The following is a 27,202-nucleotide window of genomic DNA, read 5'->3' as shown; positions in this document are numbered from 1 at the left end:
CTGGAAGGAGCTGGCAATGGCGTTCTCCTCCTCCTTCGCCTGCTCGAGAGCCTTCTACCATGAATCTTCTTCCCTCAATGCGGTCCGTTCCGGTTCGTTCGAGATCAAGGGTCTGAGGATCCAATCCAACAACAATCCCAGTCCACTCGGTCTTAGTTCTTCCATCCCAAAATCCCTCTTTGTGCCCCCTTTCATAGCTCCTGGACATAGTGTTTTCCATCAGATGAGGGAGTGGAGTTTCTTTTCGGCCCTTGATCATGGTAATGGAGCTGGCGGCGACGATGGACGACGAACTAGCGGAGGAGGTGGTGGTGAAGAAGGGGACGCGGATGATAGTGAAGAGAAGGAATTTGGACCAATTATGAAGTTTGATGAGGTGATTAGAGAAACGGAGGCTCGTGGCTCGAGCCTACCTCCTGATATGTTGGAGGCGGCGAAACTTACTGGAATACGGAGGGTTCTTCTCTTCAGATACTTTGAATTGGAGGTATTCTAGTGTGGCTTTCCGCTAAAGATAGTTGCTTCGGATCAAAGTTCTCATCTTTGCTTCTTTCTTTTGTTAATGAAGGCGGCGTGGTGGCCGCTTGGTGCTGCCATTAGGAGTTGCTCCTTGCTTCGTAATCGGATGCTTGCTGACCCATCATTTCTTTTTAAAGTGGCAACCGAGGTCTGTTGAGTTCTATAATTTTGACCTTTTCTATGTTAGAATGGAGGATCAGTTGGAGAAGTTTTCTTTTAGAATGTATCACTGAATCACTGCAGGTAATTATTGATTCTTGTTGTGCAACTTTTGCGGAAGTTCAAAAGAGGGGGAAAGATTTTTGGGCCGAGTTTGAGTTGTATGCTGCGGACCTCTTGGTTGGGATAGTCGTTGACATTGCTCTAGTGGGATTATTGGCACCCTATGTAAGGATTGGACGGCCATCTGTGGCAGCATCAGTAGGTTTTTGGGGAAACCTTATGCGTGCCTCTGAAGCATTGCCTAGCAGGTAAGTATCCAATTGTCTGCTCATATTTCATTCTTTCCATCTGTTACACTCCTTTTGTTTCTCCAGATTCTTGAATTTATATTTTCCCTACTTCATGCTAACCTTTCCGCTCTCCACATGCCACATCAATGTCACGGCTTTCACTTGTTAAATGACATCAGTTTGACTTATGCGCATTGCTTCTCTGTTTTTTCTCTGAATATTGATTGAGACAATGTGATAGAGGTCAATGCAATCGACAGAAAAAGAGTGGAATTTGTTTATTACACTATAATATTGTTTAATTTATTGCTACCTTCCCTAGTCATTCAAGAACTACACCAGTTGCTCAATCTGTAACTATTGATAATTTGGATAAATCCTATTTACACGTTTCCTATTATGCAATAGTCATGGTAACTTATAACTTGAGTCTTCTATAGCATGGTTGTCAAAATTGGTATAAAATCATCATTATCAAGATTGGATGATTAAAAATCTATGTAGCAGTTGTATTGAATCGGTTGGAATGGTGAAATTCGGATGGATGGGTAATAAAAGAAAGAAAATAACTTAGAATTATTTATGTGAGAATATAAAAGACGTCCAAAGATCTTAAAATGATGCATATTATGAAAAGATAAATTCCAAATTTTAATATAAAAAATTGAACACTATGTTATAACAATTAACAAAGACACATATATGTGTACATCTTCATATATATGTGTGCATGCAATATCTAATATAATATTCTTACTAAATAATTCCACGTTGTAATGTTAATTAGGACATACTCATATAAAAAAATCTTTATATGTATGTACAATATCTCTCTTAGAATATTCTGAATAAATAATGCCATATTGTAATGTTAATTAACATGAGCATATATACACACACACACACACATACATACAACTTTATTTGCATGTGTGTTTGTGTGCAACATCTATTAGAATATTCTTAAATATACATACATAAATATTTAGGGGTGTGTATGTGTGGGTGCATATGTGTGCGCATTCTTAATATTTTATCCTATCTGAATCAGAGTTTATTTGTTTACTATTAATGAAGGCAAGTTTTTAGGCTCTTGTTGATCAACACAAGTTCATGGTAAATTTCTAGCTGCATTGAAACTACACGATTCAACCATGCGATGGAACATTTTTCATTAGGATTCAAGTTGGATTGGTGAGAAGTCGACTAGATCAACCAAGTTTCATTTCAACTTACTTCATGATTTTTATGCTTGATTTGATTTAAATCCAACAGTTTCTATCCATTATCTTGTGAAAGCTAATTCATTTTAAGCTAATTTCTTCATATCCTTATTTTCAACTCTGCTAATCTTTGTGAGATGCTTAATTTTTCAAGGAAGACCGGATTTGCTAAGGCTGATACTGATCTAACTCAAAAAATCTTTATCATTGTTATCCAATTTTGAGATCCATGTTCCATAATTTAAGTATCTTTACTGGTGCAATGTCAGAGGTTATATGTCTCAGGCTATGGAAACTCAAGCTGAAACAAGTTTTGTTGAAATATTTCTTGTAGTCGCCGTAGCATAGACTTTGACCTATGGATCTAGGACTCAGTAATTTGTACGGAATTGTTGTCATTCTGCAGATGTGGATAATATCTTGTTCTTTGGACTCTGTACTATTTTTCTGGATAGATGCTTACCTAGCTTTCCCCTAATCTTTTTACCACTGACAGTGTTTTTGAGGCTGAAAGGCCAGGTTGCAAATTTACAATTCAACAACGCATTGGGACATATTTTTATAAGGTATGATGTCCTGTAATAACCGTTTGCAATTAGCCAACTTATTTTTTACATAATCTGCTTGCATTTCAGTTAGGGTGCATATCCTCATAGTATCAACAAGATTAACACATATGCTCATTTTACATGCTCTCTCCAGGGAGTTCTGTATGGATCAGTTGGATTTGTTTGTGGTATTATAGGCCAAGGTATTGCCAACTTAATAATGACCGCTAAGAGGTAAAATTATATCTTTTATATCTTTCCAAGTATATGCTTCCAAGCTTTATGCCTTTATGGCTTGAAATGTAGTCATCTTATTTTTTGTTATGGTTTTATGTGATTAGCTTCTTTTTAGGTAATCTGTACAATGATTCTTGATAGTAGCCTTTCTAGAAAAACGAATAGTTCCTTGCTGTTAAAAGGAATAGGGTGTGAGAGGAGAAGATAAAACTCCACTTTTAGTCTCACATCTCAAAAAAAGGGTTCCTAAAATATTCTTTAATAAGAGATCTCCCACCTGAGTGGTTTGGCCTTTTAGATTGGATTGAGCTCTTTCTTGGATTTTAACATGATCTCAGAGTCAAACTCTCACTTCTATAAAAATGATATTGGATCAAAGGGGAATAAAACTCATCCTTTAGTCCCACATCTGAAAAAGAGGATTTGTGAAATATAGTTTAGTCCCACAATTCAAGATAAATCTCAATAAATATTTTTTTTTTTTTTTAACTAAGTTGTGTGAAACAATGTGTTAAACCTAAGAGATAGAGCTCAATCCAACCCAAATGCTAAAGCACTTAGGTGGCGGATCTCTTAGTACTCAACTAAAAAGGGCAGCCCCAGTGCACGAAGCTCCCGCCATGCGGGGTCCGGGGGAAGGATCCATTGTACGCAGCCTTACCTTCCCTTTGGCAAGAGGCTGTTTTCACGGGTTCAAATCCTGGAAACAGCCTCTTGCCAAAGGGAAGGTAAGGCTGCGTACAATGGATCCTTCCCCCGGACCCCGCATGGCGGGAGCTTCGTGCACTGGGGCTGCCCTTTTTAGTTGAGTACTAAGAGATCCGCCACCTAAGTGCTTTAGCATTTGGGTTGGATTGAGCTCTATCTCTTAGGTTTAACACATTGTTTCACACAACTTAGTTAAAAAATATTTATTGAGATTTATCTTGAATTGTTAATTTGATTAGCATGGTTATTGCATGTAGATAGCTTGCTAAGTAGCCTACACAATTGTCCTCAGTTCTTGCTTAATGCTTCAAAACCCTGTGCAAATATATGATGTAAGTCTTAAAAAGCTTTTCCCCCATCTTTTTAAAAATGAAAATTTCATTCCAACTTTCTTATCTTATCCAACTCTTGGTTTTAAGTTATATTACCTACTAGGCCTTATCAGGTGCAATCTATCTGCTGATAAATGATACCAAAATAAAATGGATCGACTCTTCGGGAATTGAATAAGAAATTCAAGACTCTGCTTAGAATTTTATTCTCTCCGAAAAGATTTTACAGTGGAATTGAAGACTTAGAAGCAAGCTCTTATTACTCAGAATAGATCACTTGGTATTGCTCAAGTGTGTCTAAACTGATTACACTCCATGTCTTATATAGGCTAGAAATGGTTGTAATAAAGATGAAGCGGGTGCGCTTATGAGCCCCATTGTCCTTCATTTTATCATCCATTATCTGCCACTTAAGACTTTACAGATCACTCGTTCTATTTTACAGCTCACAATATTCGCAAAGGACGGCTCCCCAGGGCTCAATCCTTCGCAATTATTAAAGTTAATAATTTACATACCTTTTACTTTGGGCTCACCATGCTTCATGGGTGGACTATTTTTATCTCAGTGCTCACCCTTTTCATCCGCTCGACGATGTTCCACAGGTCACGTCGATTTTGCTTTATCGCTAACAAGTGCTTCTTCCAATAATTCTGATCTCCACTATCATTATTGGTTCTATGAGGGACAGATCCCGTCTCCCGCCTGCTGTATTTGCTCTGTGCCCAAAATCTACCTCCTTCATCTGGAGAATCATTTCCAGCTCATGCACGTTGGAAAGGACATTACTTAAAGCCTGCTCTTCAATGCTAGCCATCTCGTTTCGCTTGTTGTGTTCTTCTTTGAATAATATTCTTTTTGAGGTCTCACAGATAAGATCCTCATATCTCATCAGTAAAGGATACTTAGTGGAGGCTGAGGCTTCCTCTTGCTGATCTGTAACTGTAGACTCCTCCTCAATGAGGACTGCAACTTTCTCGGGCTCCATGATTAGCCTGGATAAAGTGTCAGCAAATAGATTTAGCTTACCGTCTATATGCTCAAAGTTTACCTTGATACCTGTTCCGATAATAAAATCTATAAAGGCCAGCCATCTGACACATGAGGGCTTATTCCTTGCTGTCTTGTTATGGAAAGAGATTATTGCTTGACAGTCTGTTTTGAGGGTAATCTCATCTTTATCCAGAAAATGAATTTTCAATGTTGTCATTGTTTCCATAGCGGCAAAAATTTCAGCATCTATTGTTGACTTTACTGTGGGAAATTTACCATGTGCGTATACACAAATTTTCTCAGTATTTCTAGGGTTGTATTTACTCTTCTTCCATTTACAGACCCCACCCCATTCAGTCATTGAGTCATCTGTTTCTAAAATTATGTAAGCCCCTTCTGGTGGTATATCTAAATTTGGCAAAGATTTAACCTGTTCTTTAATCTGGTTTACTATTTTCCAATCAGATGCTTTCATACATTTGTCCCCATGAATAGATGTCTTTTCATATAAGGGCCCCAATTTTGAAATAAGGTTTGGTATATATGTACGAGCATAATTCAGTATGCCTAACCAAGACCTAAGTCCCTTCTTTTCTCGGAGCTGGTGTCTTGAACCTCAGTTATTTTCTTTATTATGTGAGGCTGGAGTCTGAGTTTTCCTTCTCCTATTTCAGCTCCCAAAAATTCTATTCTTGGTACAGCTAGTTTACACTTAGTGGGTGACAATACTAGTCCATGTTCTTCACATAAATTAAGCATAATTTCAAGATGCTTCATGTGTTCAGCTTCAGATTGAGAAAATACTAATACGTCATCTATGTAAACAGCAATGAAATCATCTGTACCTTTAAAGACATGATCCATCTTCCTTTGAAAAATTGCTGGTGCGTTCTTGAGCCCAAAGGGCATAACCAGCCACTCATATTGTCCTTGTGGACAGATAAAAGATGTCCATTCCACGGACTCTGGGTCCATTGCAATTTGATGGAACCCTGATTTTAAATCAAACTTTGAATAAATTTTGGAGTTACTAACCTTCTTTATGATGGTGTTTATCCCAGGCAAGCTGTACTGATCTTTAAATGTGTTATCATTAAGGGTGCGGTAGTTGAATACCATACGTTCTTTACCCTTAATTTCCTTGCCAGTTGTGGGATCCATTGATGTTCCGGACTGAACTATCATTGCCATTGTCCGGTGCCTGCTTTTGCTTGGTCTAATAACTTTCAATTTCAACAGCTGGTTAATATGCTTTTCAAAAATTGATTTTAAAGCTGGGGTCACATGAGAAAGAGGCTTATCTTGTATTGTAATATCTGGGTTTATCAGATCAATTTTGCACACCACTTTGTTTCTGGACCAGTGCAGTAGTGGGTCCTCCCCTATAAATCCCTGCTTTCTCAGCCGTTCAATCAACCCTCCATGTCTCTGCAGGACTTTTGAATTATAAGGGTTAGAGGCAAAATAAAGTTGCTCTTTTACCTCTATGTACTCAATTTCATCCATCTGTAACTCTTCCATTGCAAAGGCTGTCATTTGATTGGTCACTATTGAAGTAATGTTATTATAAAAAGTAACATTATTACCTTCAATGCGGACCCCTCCTCGTACACTTCTGATGAAATTACAGCCTAGAACCATTTGAATACCTTCTCCAAGAATCATATCAAATGAATATGTAAAGGGTATTCTGAACTTACTTTCAGCTATCCGCATGTACCCTCCTTTTAATTTCAAATTAGTAGACTGCTTTGAATTTACTCCGCTAATCAACACAGTGTTTGCACTCTTTTCTAGGGCTTCTTCTGGAATTGACCTTTTATCTATGCAGCAAGTCGTAGCCCCTGTATCCAGAATAGCATTTACTGAAAATGACTTTATTTCAGGAATTTCAAAGGTTACCTTCATATTGTATAGTCTATTAGCAACCCTTCTCTGGTGGTACTGTCCATCAGTAATTTTTGAGACGGTTAATTCCTCCAAGTAAACCACCTGTTCCTTCCCCTTTTCTTTTGCATATCATGCAGAGTTAACTGCTGCAGGTCTTCCGCCAAGTCTTCTGCCAGGCTCTTTTCATGAGATCTTCTTAAAACTTCTAGCTCCGTCTGGAGTCTCTGAACTTCATACTGCAAATAAGCTATGTAGTTAAGCAGTTCAGGAACTAAAGCAGTATTATCAAACCTCTGTGGTGGAGGTGCTTCCACCTTGATTTCCAGTTCCAGATAGTAATCTGCACAGAGTGTACATGTTGTTAGCAAACATACCGTACAATGCCCTCTGGCCCTCTGGCTTGTATTTCTACCACAGAATTTGCATTTAATGTACTGGGTGGATATTTCAGTATTAAATTCCCAAATGTGTGGGCACTGGAACTGCTCATCAGGTATTTCTACTTGTACTTGCCACCCGTATTCCTTTCCCAGCAGAACAAACATAGTTTCTGGAATGATGCTGGTGGCTGAATTACAGTATTGTTCTGTAGCCATCTCTCCTTCAGATACGCTGCATATAGCATCACTGTCGCTTTCTTCTGGATCTACAGATACAACATCAAAGTCTTCAGGAAGCTCCAGCTCTTCAAGCATGGCTACTCGCTCCTTATTCCCGATTTTGTTCCTGCATTCACGGGCAAAATGCCCTTCTTCACCACAAATAAAACATTTACATTTACGTACCCGGGATCTGTCATTTTGGTATTTCTTTTTGATGACCCGGACATGCATCTTATGTGGCTTTCCTTTGTATGTTTGGGCCTTTCTGAGACCAAACCTCTTTCTTGGGTTGTTGTACATTACACCTGTTAATGGAATCTATGAGCAAAACTGAAAGTCTTTAGCGCTCCTGTGTAAGGCGGCCTGCTTACACATCTCCATCATCTCCTGGTAGGCGTGGTATATTCTAGGGAGTACGCCTATTGTATTTCCTTTAAACTTTTCTTGAAATTTCTTCTCCAAATACTCACCAATTAGCGGCAGCATTTTCTTGTAAAATTTGCTTGACAGTTCCTCATTCATAAATGCCCTGCCTGTTTTTGCTGCCAATTCCTTGTATGTATTCATATAAGATACAAGGTCTTTAGTATTGTAGCATACTAACCTCTCAAGGTCCAGGTATGCTTGATTCTGTTCTGCTGTTGATCCGGACGCTGGATCTTCCAGTGTGAAAATTCGTCGGATTTGGGACAACACGTTTTGAGTTTCATCCGCCGAGTTGATCAGTTTATCATACTGATCAGGGAACATCATCTACCATTGGATGAACAACTTCTTTTCTACTTCTCCCAACAAATTTTCAATATATTGGACTTTTGTCCTTTTGTCAGTCCAAAATTTTGAATCAACTACATTAGTAGTAATTGATTCCCACCTTGATATTACATCATTATATAAGCCAATATTGGGAGGAAGAACAACCATCGCACCTGTTTGCTGCTGTGCGGATGGCAGAGTCCACTGCTCATTGTTATAGGCACTTTTGATCTTGCCCAGTTTAGCTCCCATATAAGAACTGCTTTGATATGGATTAGAAGTTGAAGGCTTGTCTGTTGCAGGAGCATACTGTGGAGGTCCCATCATGGAATCCTCGGGAGGGTTGTAAGCAGATAAGGCTGTAGAAGCCAAGACCCTCTGGACATGTGCCTCAATTTGGATCGGGTAGTCTGTCATTAGATCCAGCTCCAGGTGAGCTAGCTGTTCTTCATCCTCCAGTTCGCTGGAAATTAATATCAACAGAGAAAAATGATTCTGAATCTGACTCATACCCACCACCTTCCGTGGAGAATGGGTTAGTCCATTCTTCTTCAGTTTCCGTGTCATAAATTGGTTCATCAGAAATAGCCAGTATATGCTCCTTGCCAAGCCATGCAAGGAGTCACTGCTGCATATTCATCTGGTTCAAAGATATAATTCTTCTGGCTGCTCTGGTGGACATAAGGTCTGAGTAATAGTAGTCCATTCTAGGACTGCATAGCCATGGGTCGAGCTTGGCTAGTTGAAGGTTGGTTGATGTTGAACCAAAGCCTCTGTGTCCTCTGAGAGAATCCGATAACCTGGGTACCTGCATCAACTCAGGTGTAGCAATCTTCGTGAAAATTATTTGGGCGATTGCCTCGCCTCTTTTGAAAGGAAATGACTTCAAAACTTAGGTTGAAAACAAGTATCTTGATTTCACCACGGTAGTCACTATCAATGACTCCCGCTCCCACATGAACTCCTTTCTTCCAGACCGTTCCAGACCTGGGGGCTATTCTGCCATAATAACCTTCTGGGATTGCAATGGCTATGCCGGTGGATAATAGATCCCGATCACCAACACCTATTTCAACGTTAGCGAGGATATGAAGGTCATATCCTGCTGCTCCTTGGCGTCCTTCTTGTTGGAATAGTTGAGTTTGGACTCAATCTCTTATATTCAATAATTGGGTTAACTTGCTTCTATAGTAAGGATCGCCAAGATCTTCTGCTCAGGTGAGCAGACTTCATCATCATGATCATTAATTTGATGCGGTTGTTGTTCTGGGATCACAGTGTATCCTTCAAACTGTAGGGACACACTTCCGTCTATTAGAGCTCTCGACTGAACTCTGGTTGGGGCTACTGGATTTCTTCTCAAAGTTGGCCTTAATATCCACCTTTGTTGTTGCAATTCTACAGTTGTAAAACGGTTTCCAGGCAAAGCAATGACTCCTTTGCTTGCCAAGTAATCTGCAACATGATGTACGTTATATGAAAAATTTATAAAGGAAGTATTAGTTAACCTTCAACATCATGCGAGTAATCAGCAAGTTGTTGGTGCCTCCTTGCCAGTCTGCGTATCCATGTGTCTGTATGGACAATTCAAGATGATTAGAAAAATCTTCTATGTTTAACATAAGATCTGGAATAACATATGTCATTTGGGTTCCCCTTGACAAGTCCATTTCCATTGTTGCTATAATGGCATGGTCTCCTCGCCATCTAGTATCTCGTAGGACGACTAACGCCATAGTCCCGGCGTCTCGTCGATGAAGGGAATACACTCTGATCATCACGAGGCCCACATGAATGTGGTGAAAACCTACCTCTCTCAGAGCTCGATGACTTTGTGCGGTAACAAGTGGCAGATCCACTTGTCCATCTTCTATGCATAATATGTTTTCTTTCGAATAATGTTGATATACTCGGTGTTGTGTTGGTTTGTACCCTGCAGAATAAAGGATTTCTGCTGGTACCATTGTTGCTCTTCTAGATCTGGAAATCTCCAGTTGCTCCTCCGGATCTAGTTGGCTTCCAATTGTTCTTCTAAATCTTCTCTGGCTCGGGACAATCCTTCTTTGCAAATTGTACAGTCGCCTTTGGTTCTGACGGTAGTCACGTATCTGATCTTCCGCCGAAGGTACCTGGACTGTTGTAGTTATTGCTGGTGTTCGTGATGTCATTTCAACTTCTGTTTTTCTACTTCAAGAATATCAAAAGGATTTTTAAATATTAAAATTGAGCCTTTCTTTTTGGGAATAACAGGTTCACTTCCCAAATTAAGACCAGCAATTCTTTTGGTAAGTTCTTCTATTGATCCTTCTAGTTCTTTAGAAGGCATCTCTTGAGGTTGTTATTGTTGCCTCTTCAACTGATTTAGCTGATTCTGCAAGTCTTGTAACAGTTCACCTTGTACAATAAGCAGTGAGATTATAGTATTATTCTGCTTAACTACTGTTTTTAGCAGATCAAAGGTTGATGAATAATTCCCTGGTTTAGCAAAACCTTTGGCTGGGGTTTCTATTCCGTCTGTTACTTTTAAGGCTTTTAAGTAATTTGTGCTTTCTGATTGCTTCGAAAAATCAGTCATCCACTGATTAGCCCCTTTACCTTGTGTAGGATGCTTTCCACCTTCCTGACACTATGCCTTAATTCCTCAATCAACTTTACTGCCTTTTCTTCCACTAATTTTGGCTGTTTTGAAATTTCAGTAACCAGTTTTCTAACTTCAACCTTAGTAAGTGGTTTGTTTGACACAAAATCTTTTTCAAGATTTCTTACAGAACTTCGTAGCTGAGCTACTTCCTTCTGAAGATTTCTATTTTCCTCCTCTAGTAAATAAAAATGCTTAAGGGATACTTTTGAAAGAAGACAAACTTTGTCGTGGATTACCCCTATATTATTGGCTAATTCTGCAGGCTCCGGTTTCAAAGTTTCTGCTAGGTCTAAATACTCAAGGTTTTTGGTTCGGGATTTCTCATACCATTCTCTTATGGTTCGCTCAAATCTTTCAGACATAGGGGCAACATTTACTTACGAATTTTATCCTTACAGCTTAGGGACTTGTAAAACTTTCTCGCTCATCCGACTGGCTAACGACCTCCTCCTGAGGGCTTACGTTGCTCGGCGGCCTTTTGCGATCAGTTAACTTGTCCGGTTGCTTTATCAAATAAAATTCTAATAAAAATACCCCCTTCAAGATTTTCAAATGAAAACATCAGCTATTCTGAGGAATATCTTTAAATAAGGTCTTTGGGCTTACCGCCTTACGCACTTACTAGCCTTGCGGAACTCCGGACCAAGGATGCTTGTCGGGTCTCCACCTTTTAACCTTGTGATTCTTTCCTCAGGAATAATTTTAGTTTTTCGGGAAAATACTTGCCAATTTGATAAATGAGCATTTCTTAAAAGAACTTGCTATGATTACCCTTACCTCAACCTTGAATAAAGAAAATTAGCCTGCCATAGAGCTTAGAACTCAATCCAAGCTCTGATACCAAAATAAAATGGATCGACTCTTCGGGAATTGAATAAGAAATTCAAAACTCTGCTTAGAATTTTATTCCCTCCGAAAAGATTTTACGGCGGAATTGAAGACTTAGAAGCAAGCTCTTACTACTCAGAATAGAGTAGGACGAGTGATCTGTAAAGTCTTAAGTGACAGACAATGGATGATAAAATGAAGGACGATGGGGCCCATAAGCGCACCCGCTTCATCTTTATTACAACCATTTCTAGCCTATATAAGACATGGAGTGTAATCAGTTTTGACACACTTGAGTAATACCAAGTGATCTATTCTGAGTAGTAAGAGCTTGCTTCTAAGTCTTCAATTCCGCTGTAAAATCTTTTCGGAGGGAATAAAATTCTAAGCAGAGTCTTGAATTTCTTATTAAATTCCCGAAGAGTCGATCCATTTTATACTCCCAGAACATGCATAACTCGTAAACTGAAACACTATACCAGTGTGAGAGGAACAATAAATGAAAACATACATTAGTAACAATCCATAGAATAATATGGCAGGAATACATCAGTAGGAAATGCAAACAAGATAGAAGGTCATTCAATAAAGGTTTTATCACACACAGCACGAAACCAATTTAATGGTCATAAAGCCAACTCAAATAATTTGGAATCATCTTATAATGTCTTGAGATAATACTCTTGAAAAATATTCCAACATTATATCTCTATCTTACACAATGTATCTATCCCACATAATATATTACTATATCAACTTGAAAGTGTGTTAAATTGTTTAGGATCTCATCTTATCAGAAGTGTCATATCTGAGAAAAAGGGCAGCCCGGTGCACGAAGCTCCCGCCATGCGGGGTCCGGGGAAAGGATCCATTGTACGCAGCCTTACCTTGCCTTTGGCAAGAGGCTGTTTCCAGGATTAGAAATGTCATATCTGAGAAATTCCAAGAAATTAAAATATTAGAAAGTAGTGAATGAGTTTGGGGATAATTTGAATAAATTAGCTAAGAGATGGATTCGAATTGGACTTGAGTTAGAGTTAAGTGTTGAGCTAGCTTTAACTAAATTAATTTAGGGACAAATTAGGTTAGAATGTAATCCATTTTTTTTTAATAACAGGTGGGTCTTGTGATTAGAATTAATTAGGTTTAAAGCAAGCTTAATTTGGACTCTATTTCGATTAGTTATGACTAAACTAGGTTAACAATTTAGGGTTGGTCTGGTTTAGTTGTATAGTTGGGGTTATTTGATTTAGAGCTTAGCAATTATTTATATACACAAGGAGTTTACCTTTCTCTAACATTTTTCTTACTCGTTGAGCTTTGCTATGATTGAACCCTAACTAACATTGTTTCCTTTCTTACAAGATCATCGGTGAACATGAACCCTTGAGTTATGTTGTTCAACCACTGAAATCTCTAGCGAGTTGTCCTCTCAGCCTCTCCTACTTAGTCAAGTTTGAATTTGTTATATTCTCTAAAATTTAAAGGGCCTAGTTGTAAGTTTTAGAGAATTTTGTGCTTTTTTTAATAGAAGTACAAAAAATAAAACAAGGTCCCTATTTTTCTCCTACATGTTCTCCACTTCTCTTTTCCTCACACTGCTAGCAACCCACATTGTCAACACCCATGTCGCATTATTGTGGCCCATGTTGTTGTTGCCTTGTTGTTGTTATCATTGTGTCATTGTTGTTGCCACCATATCGGTGCCGCTGTTGCTGCATGCCAATACTATTGCCGCCACAACCTTACGACACCGCTGCCTAGCAACTGCTACCCATAATGCAGCCACTTTAGCACCGTTGTTGTCGCCTCGCACCACTATTGCTTCCCTATGACGCTACTGCTGCCTCAAGCTGCCTTTCGTTGAAAGTTTTCAACGAATGGAGCTTTAACCACTTAGTTGGTTTAGGGGTTTAGAGATTATTTATATACACAAGGAGTTACATTTATTATTTTTCTTAGCCATCGACCTTTTTAAAGATTGAACCCTAACTAACATTATTTCCTTTCTCTCACATGATCATCGATAAGCATGAACCCTTGAGTTACATTGATTAAAATCTCTAGTGAGTTATCTTCTCTTACTCAGCTAAGGTCAAATTTGTTATATTCTTTAAATTTTAAAGGCCTTAGTTGTAATTTCTAGAAAAATTTAGACTTTTTTATAATAAAAATGCAAAATAATCCCTATTTATTCTCCTACACATTCTTCACTTCCCTTTTCTTCTCACACTGCTAGCAACCCATGGCGCCAATAGACACACCACATTGTTATGGCCCGTGTCGCAGCCGCTTTCATCATTGTTGCCTCACTGTTGTCGTTGTTGCGTCACTGCCATCACAATCGCATCATTGCTACCGTTGTTACATGCCAATTCAATTGTCGTTGCAACCTCACAATGTCGCTGCCTAGTGACACCACAACCCTGCAACACCACCACTTCGCCACTATCGCCGCCTCACAATGTTGCCACCGCCTCGATCAACCTTTCATTGAAATTTTTCAATGAAGGGAGCTTTAATCACCCCTTAACCGCCACTGACGCTAGTTGTTGCCAACACTCTTCTCTAGCAAATCTTAGATTCTGAATCTTGGGAAAGCTACTCAATGGATTTGCATCAAATCTTCTCGAGTAAGTTTTGTTGCTTACAACCAAGTAGGAATTAGATTGCTATGAGGGTTCTAGCAAGTTGAAATGGATGTAAATATGTCATTTTGAGTGGAGATTTTGTGATATATATTTACTCTCGGTGTCTTGATAGGTTCCCCAGTTAGAGGAGCCTAGAGTTGTCTTAGATCGAGCCAATGCTATTTGAGTTTTTGATCAAGTGGGTTTTCTTGCTGGTTTCATTTTATTTATCTTATGCATGATTAAATTTATAGAAGTAGATATAATTATAAAGTTGTTAGAAACAAAATTATTTATGATCTCATCTTTACTCTTGTTGTATGAAAATTCTATCTCATATTACTTGCCTTTTATATTCATAGTTGTGTATGCCTATTATGCTTGTTCCCTTTTGAGAACCATTAAATTAAATTACAAAATTAATTATGCTAACTAATAAAATAATAGTTAAATTATACCATAGAGTTTAGGTTTGTGCTCTTAAGGAGATATGCGATTGTTTAAACTAAAATCGAGAAGATAACTAATGCAACACTTATACTATAGAGCTCTAGTTTTGCACTCTGAAAGGGCCTACGTTATTATTGATATTAAATTGATGAGATAATAAATGCAATACTTATATTATAGAGCTTTGGCTCTGCCCTTTAAAAGAATTATGTTACTTGTAGTATAGAATTTTAACTCTATCCTTTGAAAGAGTTCGTAACTACATGTAGTATAGAATTTTAGTTTCACACTCTAAATGAGTTGTGTGACAACTTATATTGAACTAATAAAACAAATGAATTACTTATATCATAGAGCGTTGACTCCACACTTAAAAGAGAGCCTTCAAATCTTTTCGTGTATAAGCATTGGTCATTCTATATGAGATGTTTTTCTCATTGGGTGGATTGCGGTTCATTCACCATTTCTTTTGTAAGGTGCATTTCTGGATGAATTGCAGATCATTCACCTTTTATATATATTTACAATGTATTTCATATTAGGTGGATTGCGGGTCGTTCACCCCATATATATGATACAACTTTACAGGGTAGATTATGAGTCGTTCACCCTATATATTCATATATGTTTATATTGCACTTTGTTCTAGATGGATTGTGCGTCGTCAATCCCTATCCCCATATACGATGCATCCTTCATTAGACAGATTGTTGTGCAAATGTATATATATATATATATATATATATATATATATATATATATATATATATATATATGTTTGATTCCTTGGGAAATTACAAAGAAAATAGTTGTAAGAGTATAAAAGAGGAAATGTGAGAAATGATAAAATTGTCCAAGAGAAAATTTTAAGAGAAATTTTATTCTAAGAGATTAATAAGGTTAAATTAGTGGAAATTGATAACCTTGATTATTTGTTATTCGTTGGATTCTTTTATTAGATATTTTATCATGCACTTCTCTAATATTCACTTTGTATTTTTGACCTCCATTTGATTTGTTGAGATTTGTACATTGTATTGGTGGAGTTTCTTCGTATATATGTATTTACTTGGTTTTATTATGTTGGCACATGCTTTGTTAGTTTTTTCAAGGCTAGCTCGTGCAAGGCTTGACAACATGGTATCAACAATTAACTAAACTAACTAAATACATACCTCTGAAGAAACTCCATTAATACTCTGCACAAATCTCAACAAATCAACGAGAAGCTAAAAATTTCAAGAGTATAACAATGCAAAGTGGGTATAAGAGAGAAATGCATAATGTAAAATATTTCATAAAAGAATTCAACAAATAACAAATAATCAAGGTTATCATTTCCCACCATTTTAACCTTGTTAATATCTTAGCACAAATTACTCTTAAAATTTTTCTCTTAGACGGTTTTATCATTTCTCATGTTTCATCTTTTATACTTTTTATATTTTACAACTATTTCCTTTTTAATTTCCCAGGGAATTAAACATATACATAGGGTAAACGACTCACAATCTGTCTTACGAAAGATGCATCATATATACGGATGAATGACTCGCAATTTATTTAGAACGAAGTGTATCATAAACATATATAAATACATAGAGTGAACAATCTGCAATCCACACAGTAAAGATATAGCCTATATGCATAGGGCGAACGATCCATAATCCACCCTATGCAAAAAAAAAAAAAAAAAAAAAAAAAATATATATATATATATATATATATATATATATATATATATATATATATATATATATATATATATATATATATATATATATATATATATATATATATATATATATATATATATATATAGGGCGAACAATTGGCAATCTATCTAGATATGCACCTCACAAAGGGTGAAAAACTTGAAATCCATCCAGTGACAAAATCATCTTATATAAAAATGACTAACACATATACATGTGCGAAAAGGCTCGAGGGCCCTTTTTTGAGCGCAAAACCTATATTATAAGTAATTCATTTGTTTATCAGTTCAATATTAGTTGTCACACAAGTTCTTTAGAGTGTAAAGCTAAAGCTCTATACTACATGTAGTCACACAATTCTTTCAGTCGGGAGAGTTGAAATTTTATATCATAAGTAAATATGCAACTTTTTAGAGGGCAAAGCCAAAACTCTTTATAAAGTATTGCATTTATTATCTTATCAATTTAATATAAAAAATAATGCAACCCCTTTCAAAGCATAGAGTCGGAGCTCTATAGTATAAGTGTTACATCCATTATGTTGTTAATTTTAGTTTAAATAATCATGTAGCTCCTTTAGAGCACAAAACCTAAACTCTATGATATAATTTATCTATTACTTTATTAGTTGGCATAATTAATTTTATAATTTAATTTGTTATGATTCTTAAAAGGGAACTAACACAATAAGTATACAACTATGAATATAAAAGGTCAAACAATATCAGAGAGAATTTTCAAGCAACAACCGTAGAGATGAGATCATTTGTAACAACTTTATAATTATGTCTACTTCCATAAATTTAATCGTGCGCAAGATAAATGAAATGAAACAACTAAGAAAACCCACCTGATCGAAAACTCGAATAACACCGACTCACCCCAAGATAACTCTAGACTCCTCCAACTGTTAGGACATTGAGACCAAACACGTGTCATAAATTCCCCACTTGAAATGGAATATTTATATCAATTTTAACCTACTAGTACCCTCATACAAATCTAATTCCTACTTGGTTACAAGCAACAAAACCTACTTGAGATGATTTGATGGAAATCTATTGAGTAGCTTCATAAGATTCAAAACCTAGGATTTGTCGAAGAAGAGAGTGTTGATAACAACTAGCGACAATAGTGGCTGAGGGACACTCAGTTGAAGCTCCCTTTGTTGAAAACTTTCGACATAAGGTAGCATGAGGCGACAATAGCATTACAAGGTGACAATAGTGGCGCGAGTAGACAACAACAACTCCAAAATGGCGGTGTTGCATGATAGGGATATTGTTGAGCAACAACATTGTGAGGATAGGCAATGATACGACGGCGATGACAGTGGCGAAGCGGTGACGACAACGGCGAGGCGGTGAGAATGAGAATGACTGCTATACTAGCCATGACGATGTGGCATAGATTGCTGACAGTGTGAGAAGAAAGAGAAGTGGTGAACCTGTGGGGAGAAATAATAGGGATCTCATTTTATTTTTGCACTTTTACAAAAAAGTCTAAAATTTTCCGAAAGTTATAATTATAACTAGGCCCTTTAAATTTAAAGAATATAACTGAATTTGTCTTCTTTCAGATTTGATGAGTTTTCCTTCTTCTTCATCCCCTTTGCTCGTAAGTTCTCCCTCGATCGACTAATTCTAAGGTTTCTCATCTATTTGATTACATAGACATGAATCAAGTGCTGAAGTTTCAACACCAATAGGCCTTAATGCAATAGGTGATGCTCCACTAGTAACAACAATAGCTTTACCATTATGGAATCTTGGGTCTTGTCTTTTGATTGATGGAGCCTTGTGTAGGGACTATTTTATCCTATGGGAACTCATGTTTGATGACGTAAGTTTCTGTTAGAAAATGTTATTATGAGTGTGTTGTAGATGCATTAAAGGGGTGATCAACATTGATTTGGAAGTTCTTCTTTGAGGTGGGTAAATTTACCCTTTATCTTCTTATATGTTCCTTTGTGCATGAATAAAAATATAATATGATTATACACACACACACACACACTTTTATAACTATTTTAGAAAAAGAAGATTTAAATAATATTTAAAATAGTGAAATTAAGTTTTAAAATAGGGCATTTTACCAAAGGGAGCATACATGATTCAAAAATTATCAAAGTGTGCATCACACTTTAGTATTTATCAAAGGGCACACTTCTTTCCCAAAATATCTCTTTTATTAAAAAAAATTATCTCCTATGTCAGCAGCTGCCATGGTCATGCATCTAAAGGCCGTTGTGGCCGTGCGACCAAACCTCGCCTTAGCTGTGTGACCAAAGGCCTCCATGGCCACTCGATCGACCTCGACTCCGGTTGACACAGGAGAGAAATTTTTATATTTTTTAATGAAAGGGATATTTTGAAAAAAAAGTGTACCCTTTGGTAAATATTAAAGTGTGATGCGCCCTTTAATGATTTTCAAAATGTGTGTGCCCTTTGATAAAATGTCATTTAAAATAAAGTAGACTATTAGGAGTGAATAAATGACATTCTAATACATATGTAGTTGATCATATGAGTATTAACATGGGAAAGGTTAGTTTTAAAATTAAAATGGATATATTGATTTACTCATCGTTTAAAATTTTGACTCGTATCGGAGTTTTGATTTATAATCGGAACGATACGATTTCGGTACGTATCGTGTCATGCTAATATGGTTTCGATATTTTAAAATATAAAATATATTAATTAAAAATATTTTTTAAAATAAAATTTTTAACCTAAAAATAATAAAATAATAATATATTTTGTAAAAATAAAAAATTATGAGATTATGGCACCCCAGCTTGTTTCAGGATCGCGGCGCCTCTGCAACCCCATGGATCCCACGGCACTTGCATGATCCGACAGAGGTCGTTATGGGATCGTGGGGGCCCACAGTGTCGGTGTACCAGCGTGGGCGATTGGTGGAATGATAAATTTCGCACTTATCGCCTAACACAGTACGAGATTCTAAATCTTAGATTTACTCCTCAATTCTTACATATCATTAGACCTTTCATGCTACTTGTTGAATTAGATGCTAATTTTATATTGTATATCTTATACCTAGAGACCACATGTTAATATACTTATCCTAAAAGTTATTTAAGTTTAGTCGTTTAGGCTAACCTATAAGATGTGAATCCAAAATAGAATAAATGTGGTGTAAAGATTTTAAGTGGTACCATAATGATTTTAAATTAAGAAAAGAAATACTAAAAGGTGAAAACTTTTAGTCTAACCTTTTACCAAAGTATTTGACCACCCATGTGAGGTTGTAATAGCGAGGGGTCATCGCGGCTAGGATTTATTCGCGCGAGGGCCTTATGTTATTGTATATCACCAGTTAGGACTTTAGTTTATATGTCAGATGATATTATTACACTTAGTGGATGTTAGCTTAAGTGATTCACTTGTTAGTTGATTTATTAGTGTAATAGTATTGTATCGTATGAGCTAAAGTTCTAACAAATGATATACAACAATATAGGGTCCTCACGCAAATGAATATTGACTGTGAGTGACCACTCGCTACCACAACCTTATATAGGCGGTAAGGTATTCTTGTATAACATTTAAAGTTCACTTTTTAATATTTTTTTATTTAAAATCATTATTGCTCCACTTAAAATCTTTACATCATATTTGTTTTGTTTTGGATTCACATCTTATTGGTTAGTCTAAACGACTAACCTTAAATAAATTTTTAGTACAAGTATATTAACATGTAATCTCTCGAGATATACAATATAAAGCACAAGAATTAACATCTAATTCAACGACAAGTAGCATGAAAGGCCAAGCAATCTAATGATACATAACAATTGAGAAGTAAATTAGAGTATCCATTTTAATTTTAAAATTAATCCTTCCCATGTTAATTCCCATATGAACACCCTCAATATTTGTATAGCATGAAAAGAATTTCATTATTTACCTCCAATAGTTTACTTCATTTTAAAACTCAATTTTTCTATTTTAATTATTATTTTAATCTCCTTTTTTGAAAACAATTATAAAAGAACGCCCACACACACATATATATATATGATCATTTTGTATTTATATTCATACACAAAGGAGCATGGAAAGAAATCAAAGATTTACTCACCTTAAAGAACTTCCAAATTGATGTTTACCCCTTTAATGCATCTGCTACACACTTTTCTTCACAAAAAGGTGGAATCCGCTATCCTAGCGGCCCCACACGATCTGCCACACACTCATAATTTAGAGATGTGTTCCAATTCTTAATTCTAATCATGAGAAGTGAACAATATTTTCTAACATAAACTTACTTTAACCATCAATTATCATTGTCATAGGATAAAACAGTCCCTACAAAAGACAAGATCCAAAATCCTGAAATGGTAAAGTTCTTGTTGTTACTGCTGCAGCATTACCTACTGCATTAGAGCCTATTATTGCAACTTCAGATTTATGTCAAAGTGATCAAATGGACAAGGAACCTTAGGATTGACTGATTGAAGAAAAGCTCAAGAGCAAAGGGGATGAAGAAGAACGAAAACACACCACATATGAATGGAGACAAATTCGGCCTTGACTAAACAAAAGGGTAACTTGATAGGGATATCAGTGGTTGAACAGGAGAGGAAAACTTGAGGGTTCATGCTCACCAATGATCACGCGAGGAAGGAGATGATGTCGCTTAGGGTTCAATCTTAGCAGATGTTGGTGATTGAGAAAAATAGTAGAGAAAGGTAAACTCCTTATGTATGTAAATAATATATAAAACCCTAGACCAAGTGAACTTGAGCATACAATAAAACCTAAATTGTTATCTGTTTCAACCATAACACATCCAAGTAAGCCTCGGTTTGAACCTAATTAATTCTAATCACAAGGCCCATCTGTTATTAGAAGAAAATGGATTACATTCTAACCTAATTTATCCTAAAATTAATTTAGTTTAAGGCTAGCTCAACACTTATCTCTAACTCGAGTTCAATTACAACTCAACTCCTAGTTAATTTATTCAAATTATCCCCAAACTCATTCACTATTTTCTAATATGCCTTAAATATAAATTTAATTTCCTGATATTTTAGTTTTTTGGAATTTCTCAAATATAACAAGAAGTGTATAAAATCACTTAATAGATTGTCTTATCTCTCCTTTCGAGAATTGTATGCTTCTTCTTATCTATGTGCATAATATCATTGTAACTAGTGATGACTGTAGGGATCACAAGGTTGAATACTTCATCACTTCATCTAGGGATCTGACTGCTTAGGTGAACTGAAATATTTTGCTGGTATAGAGGTGCTTAGGCAGAGATGTATCTTTTAGCGAAATATGTGCTTGATATGTTGGAATAGACTAATGTGCTGGAAGTTAATCTAATTGATATCCTCATAGATCCAAATGTGAAAATGATTACTCATAAAACAAGTTAGAAAACTAAATTACCTTGTAGTTATAATCCTATACATACATTTTACATAATATTTTGCAGTGAGCATAATCAATCAGCTTCTTGAGGATCCTTACGATGATTACTTAGAGTATGATCAATTAGCTAAATTACTTAGATATAACCGAAAAAACTTTACGATGGTTATATGGCGGTTAAATGCTTTAGGGAGATACCTTTTATATTATGATTAATGCCGCCTTAGATTATGGGTTACGTTGATGTTGACTAGGTAGTATAGAAGATCGACATCAGGCTACTATGCCCTCCTGTGAGGTAATCTAATTTTTTTAAAGAGCAAGACGTATGTTGTCATGGTCAAATCAAATGCAAAGGAGCATAGTTTTATAATTCTAGCTCTGGATGAGCTTATTTGGTTTAAATGATTATAATCAAGTTGGGATATGCTCCTAACAAGCCAATGAGAGTGTATTGTGACGCCGAAGTTACCATGTCCACAAATTTTAATCTAGTGTTCCACGAGAGGATAAACACATGGAGATTAATTGTAATCCAATGAAATTGTCATATTATTTGTCATCTTCAATGACTAATTAGCAAGAGAAGGTTTCAAAAAGTGGATGCAGGTGGTATGCAATCTACATATTGCATCATGTTTAGGTTGTATGCAATAGCATATGCGGTCAATTTTAAAATGTTAAAAAATATTTCTATTGATAGTTAAAGCATTTATCATTTGCAAAGCCACTGCATAAGTTGTCATTTATAAGGTAGTTACTAAATCGTGTAACTTAGGGTTTTAAGTCAATTTGATCTAGTTTATCTTAGTTTAAATCAACTAAATTTAGTTTTCAACTGCATAATGCAGATTGTATATGCCATATGCAGTCACATTATGTGGTCCCTTCAAAATTCTCCTAAGTAGCTACTTATGCAGCTCATATGGGCTCTTTAAAAACCATGGTTAGTAGATTTGCTAACCATGGTTCATAATACCTTTGATCCAACTTAAGGAAGTGTGTCAAAGACCAAATTGTAGATACTAGGGATCCAGTTATAAATACTTCAATATCTTGTACTATAAGATTGAGGGAACTACTAGAGTATCAAATCCCAATTTCTTTTTTTCCCATTAATTGTAGTAGTTGTCAAAAATAAACTACATTTTGAATGAAATTTTGAGAGTTTGAATTTGGTTCAAATTTAAAACCAGATTTTACATGTTAACACTATGGGTAAAATGGCCTTTTAAATCATTTTGAAGAATCTAATTTCTTTAAATATTTTTCCAATTATACGAGGTCTGAAATTATCTTTCCAACTTTTTTTCTTCCTTGTAGACAATTTAAACTATGTTACCTACTTTCTATCTTCTCTCAATACTTATCTTCCCAACTTTATATTTTGTAGTAAACATTGTATATACAAGCTTTGGTCAAATAGACAAAGGTGTAAAATTATGATATTGGTATCAATTTCAACAACTTGGAATAGTACCATTGTTGTGTTATGTTGTATTGATGTGATTGGAACAGTTCACATGGTTTTACCTTTTGAGTCTCTCTTAATTGTTTCATTTACTTCAATGAACAAGAATTTAACAATTCATAATTGAATTGAAATTTCATAGAAATGACCACAAAAAATATAGAAGACACTTATAGTATACTGCACTAGTAAGATTAGCCTTTTTCATAAGAGTCTTCTAATTCTAGAATGTAGCTTGCATGGGATGAACCTTAGTTCTTGCAACCATCCAAGTGAGATCAGCATCATAATTCTCTACTACCTAGATTAAATACTGCATATATGTATTTAAGTATGTGTGTGTTTATATAAAGTTCGCACTGATTTGGAGCTAAGAATCCGTAACATTTTGGTATTTCTTAATGGAATAAGTCATCAAGTTATAGTGCTAGTATAAGATCTATAGCATGTTAAACGATGCTTAAATTTGTTTAAACGAGAAATTATAGAAGAGCCAAGTTTTTTTTATTTTGAAGATGGGTTATGAGATGAGGTAGGGTCCTGACAACTATCTCTAAGGTATTAAGGCTGATGTGACTCTTGAGTCACTTTTGAGACAAGTTATCGAATGACTCTTTTGGAGTTTAGTTTGGATCATTCAGATGTTCTTTAATCTCAGGAGAAAATGACTAAATGAGTTGGGGTCTGGGACTGCTTTCTCTTGCATCACTAGGGCAATCATCACCAATGGAGCTTTTTTTTCTTTAAGTTGAGTCTAAGTGAGGAGATTAGATTCTTGCTTTAGGAGTAATGTTTGTGGCACCTTTTTCAGTTTGACTAGGTTTGGTGCAGTTTGACTAGGTTTGGTGCGATTGAACTTTTTTTCTTCTTTTGCTTAAATGGCATATATTCTCACTCGATAACCTTCTATCATGTGGCAGTGAGATCATGCAACCAAGATTGATCAAGAATGATATAGACAACAATCATGGGAGAATAACAGACCATATTTTATCCTTATTCTCCTATATGGTTAAATATGGAACATCTTCTATGATTGATAAAGAGGTAAAGTTATAGTGACATGTGGTTTAGGTGTTAATTGTATTCTAGGGATTGCATTCGTGCAATTTTCACAGTAAGTTTACAAGACTACCTTTATAGTTTATAAATGAATGAAAGAGGTGTGTTATACATATAGCGATAGTGTTACCTTTCTTGAGCCATCTTCAGCCTTATCAACTACTACACAATGTTCCTAATTATTATCTGATCTTATAGATTTTCTTCATGATTTTTTAGTTTATGTAATTTAGCTAATGTTTGCTTAATATAGTCTTGAAAAGTATATATTTTACTTTCTATGTGATTTCTAAGGTTGCCTGAGTTCTCAAGCGGAGTTCTGTGATAAATTCCTTAATGTGTTTCTACTTTCTAGTGTTGGGTTATTTACTTTATATTATGCAGCAAGTAAAATTTTGAAGAGTTTGCTTTTTTCTCTGCTCTTCCAAATTAATTTTTTATGCAGTATAGTGTGTAATGGTTTACTAAAAACTGTTTTTTTTACTCTGACGATATGATGATGCAGTGAATCTTGGGTAATGTTACATCTTTCTTTGTTAACTTCTATTTTGTCATATCCAGGAGTGTAAAGAAATCAGATGAAGATATACCAGTTCCACCTCTGGTCAAAAGTGCAGTTCTTTGGGGTACGTGACCAACTACTAATCCCTGTCAGTTCTCTTATATATTTGTTTCTTGAAGTTGATACAATGAAGACGTTTTACATTGATTTTTCTTTGACTTTAAGGTTCCAAAGATAAGGACAGGAAATACAACCTTGATTACTTGTTATTGCTGATTGTTGTCAGCCAACTTATGTTACAAACCTGACATTGTTTGTATAATACATGTGGCTGACCTGTAGTGGCATCTTGGTACTACTGGACATTTTTGGATCATGTTCAAATGTGCCTCACTCTCAATTGCTTCATATATATATTTTATGACTTTTCATATACATCAGATATTATATTATTTGAATCGTGATTCTGTTGCACACTGCATGGTATATATTGATATTCTATACTATATATTACGTATCATTCTTATGGACTCTTATGATGCATTTGATTCACGGGAATAACTATTTTATTCCCTATGAATTCCTATGAAATAAGCAATTCTATCTTTGGTTACAAAAATTGACTTTCATCCTCCAAATAACACATCAACAGGTTTGATCTTGTTGACCAGATTTGATGTTCAGGCCGAGCAAATTGATTGGGTTGGACAAGTCAACTGGGAAATTAGTCAGGATGGCAGGTCTGGTGATCAAATCAGGTGGGTAGGTTAGTTGGGCTGGTCTAATATGACAGGTTAGTTTAGTTGGGTTGGGTGGTGTATGTTACTTTGCCTGGATGGATTAGTGGAGCTAGTTGGGGCAATTAGGCTAGTTGGAGCAGTTAGCTTTAATGAGGCAATTAGGGCAGACAGACATATTGGATTGGTTATGGTAATCAGGTCGGTTAGGTATGATGGATCAGTCAACTAGATTGTACAAGTAAAATAAGTAAGATAAATTATTTGTATACCTTTTTTTTTTATTATGCAAACTATTTGTTATCTATCCCTTATAATAATCATACTAAAAACACCATTAGATTGATCTTCAATTTGTGAATAAGACCATTATTTATCTATAGATTCTATATGTATGAGTTCTTTCTTCTATCTTGAAATAAATTAATGTGTTAATAGCAGTTAAATATTCAAATTGACCTCTTTAGCTGTTATGATATGCGGTCTGCGAAAAAAATTCTATACCTGACATTCTTTGCAATTTAGGTGTCTTTCTGGCAATATCTTCCAATACTCGTTATCAGATTATTAATGGACTAGAGCGAGTTGTTGAGGCATCACCAGTTGCCAAACGTGTGCCTCCTGTGGCTATGGCTTTCACTGTTGGGGTCCGATTCGCCAACAACATCTATGGAGGCATGCAATTTGTCGACTGGGCTCGATGGAGTGGTGTTCAATGAGGTATTTGCCTGAACTTCAACTCAATTTTTAAATAAAAACTAGTACAGAAATGGCAGCTGCAAATAATAGGAATTATATCAAGTTATTATTTTATGATACCTCTGTTGTTCTCTTATGTGGCCATTTGCTTCTGTAGCTTTCACTTTTTTTTTTTTCAAAAGAAGTTGTTTCCCATTTCAGCATTATTTGGATTATTTAAGTTTGCTTGCAGTGTCTTTTTCTTGTAACTACTTTGAGCTGTATTCTAAAATGAATATGGCCTCAGTTAGCAAATATTTGTACAACTCCAAAATAAGAAGACATGTCACTGGAAATTTGTCTCAAACACATTCCCATTACAGCATTTTTGATGAAATCTCATTTTAAAATACAAACTGTTAAATGAGAGAAAGTTTGTTAAGTTGATACAGACACATGAATTTTATAATTAGGTGGGTTGAACAATTAGAGTTGAAAGTGTAAATGGTAGTCAGAAACCTAAGAAAATATAAGTTTGTCAAATAAAAGTAATTTCATTAATCTAAATGTACCAGTGATATAATATTGAATAGAGATCAATAGATATCTAAGATCAAGACAGACGAGAGCATACAGCTACTCGAACACTACAAGCTTCAATTCTGGTACTTGAATTTTTTTTGGCATATCAAAGTAAAAGCTCATTTGCTACTATCCCCTCTTCATGTTGCTAGTTTGGAATCTTTTTGGCTATGAGCTACTTATGTTCTAATTTAACTCACTTATGGTTGACCTAAATTTTGCAGGATTCATAGTGTGT

General features: G+C 35.7%; 1 protein-coding gene across 2 annotated transcripts; it reads left to right on the top strand.

Annotated features, from left to right (window-relative positions):
* On the top strand, positions 1-27,202 carry LOC141812592 (protein RETICULATA-RELATED 1, chloroplastic-like). 2 transcript variants are annotated; one of them, XM_074700601.1, is made up of 8 exons: positions 1-487; positions 569-667; positions 763-989; positions 2,691-2,760; positions 2,897-2,976; positions 25,027-25,091; positions 26,230-26,424; positions 27,189-27,202. In XM_074700601.1, exons 1-7 carry the CDS (start codon positions 17-19, stop codon positions 26,421-26,423), a joined length of 1,206 nt encoding a protein of 401 aa, XP_074556702.1. In that variant the 5' UTR covers positions 1-16; the 3' UTR covers position 26,424; positions 27,189-27,202. The 2 variants fall into 2 exon arrangements, with proteins under 2 accessions (XP_074556702.1, XP_074556703.1); XM_074700602.1 differs by lacking the exon at positions 27,189-27,202 and having other exon boundaries at positions 25,027-25,115; positions 26,230-26,285.

Source organism: Curcuma longa, chromosome 19, assembly GCF_044706935.1.
Source record: "Curcuma longa cultivar G26 ecotype Majalengka, Jawa Barat chromosome 19, ITB_CL_G26_1.1, whole genome shotgun sequence".
NCBI lineage: Eukaryota > Viridiplantae > Streptophyta > Magnoliopsida > Zingiberales > Zingiberaceae > Curcuma > Curcuma longa.
Note: the sequence above shows the minus strand (reverse complement) of the source record. Positions and strands in the feature narration are given on the sequence as shown.

Excerpts from the sequence above, each read along its gene's own strand:
- LOC141812592 (XM_074700601.1), top strand. The coding sequence starts at position 17 with ATGGCGTTCTCCTCCTCCTTCGCCTGCTCGAGAGCCTTCTACCATGAA. Across the intron at positions 990-2,690 it reads TCTGAAGCATTGCCTAGCAG|TGTTTTTGAGGCTGAAAGGC; the intron begins GTAAGTATCCAA and ends TACCACTGACAG. Across the intron at positions 2,761-2,896 it reads TTGGGACATATTTTTATAAG|GGAGTTCTGTATGGATCAGT; the intron begins GTATGATGTCCT and ends TGCTCTCTCCAG.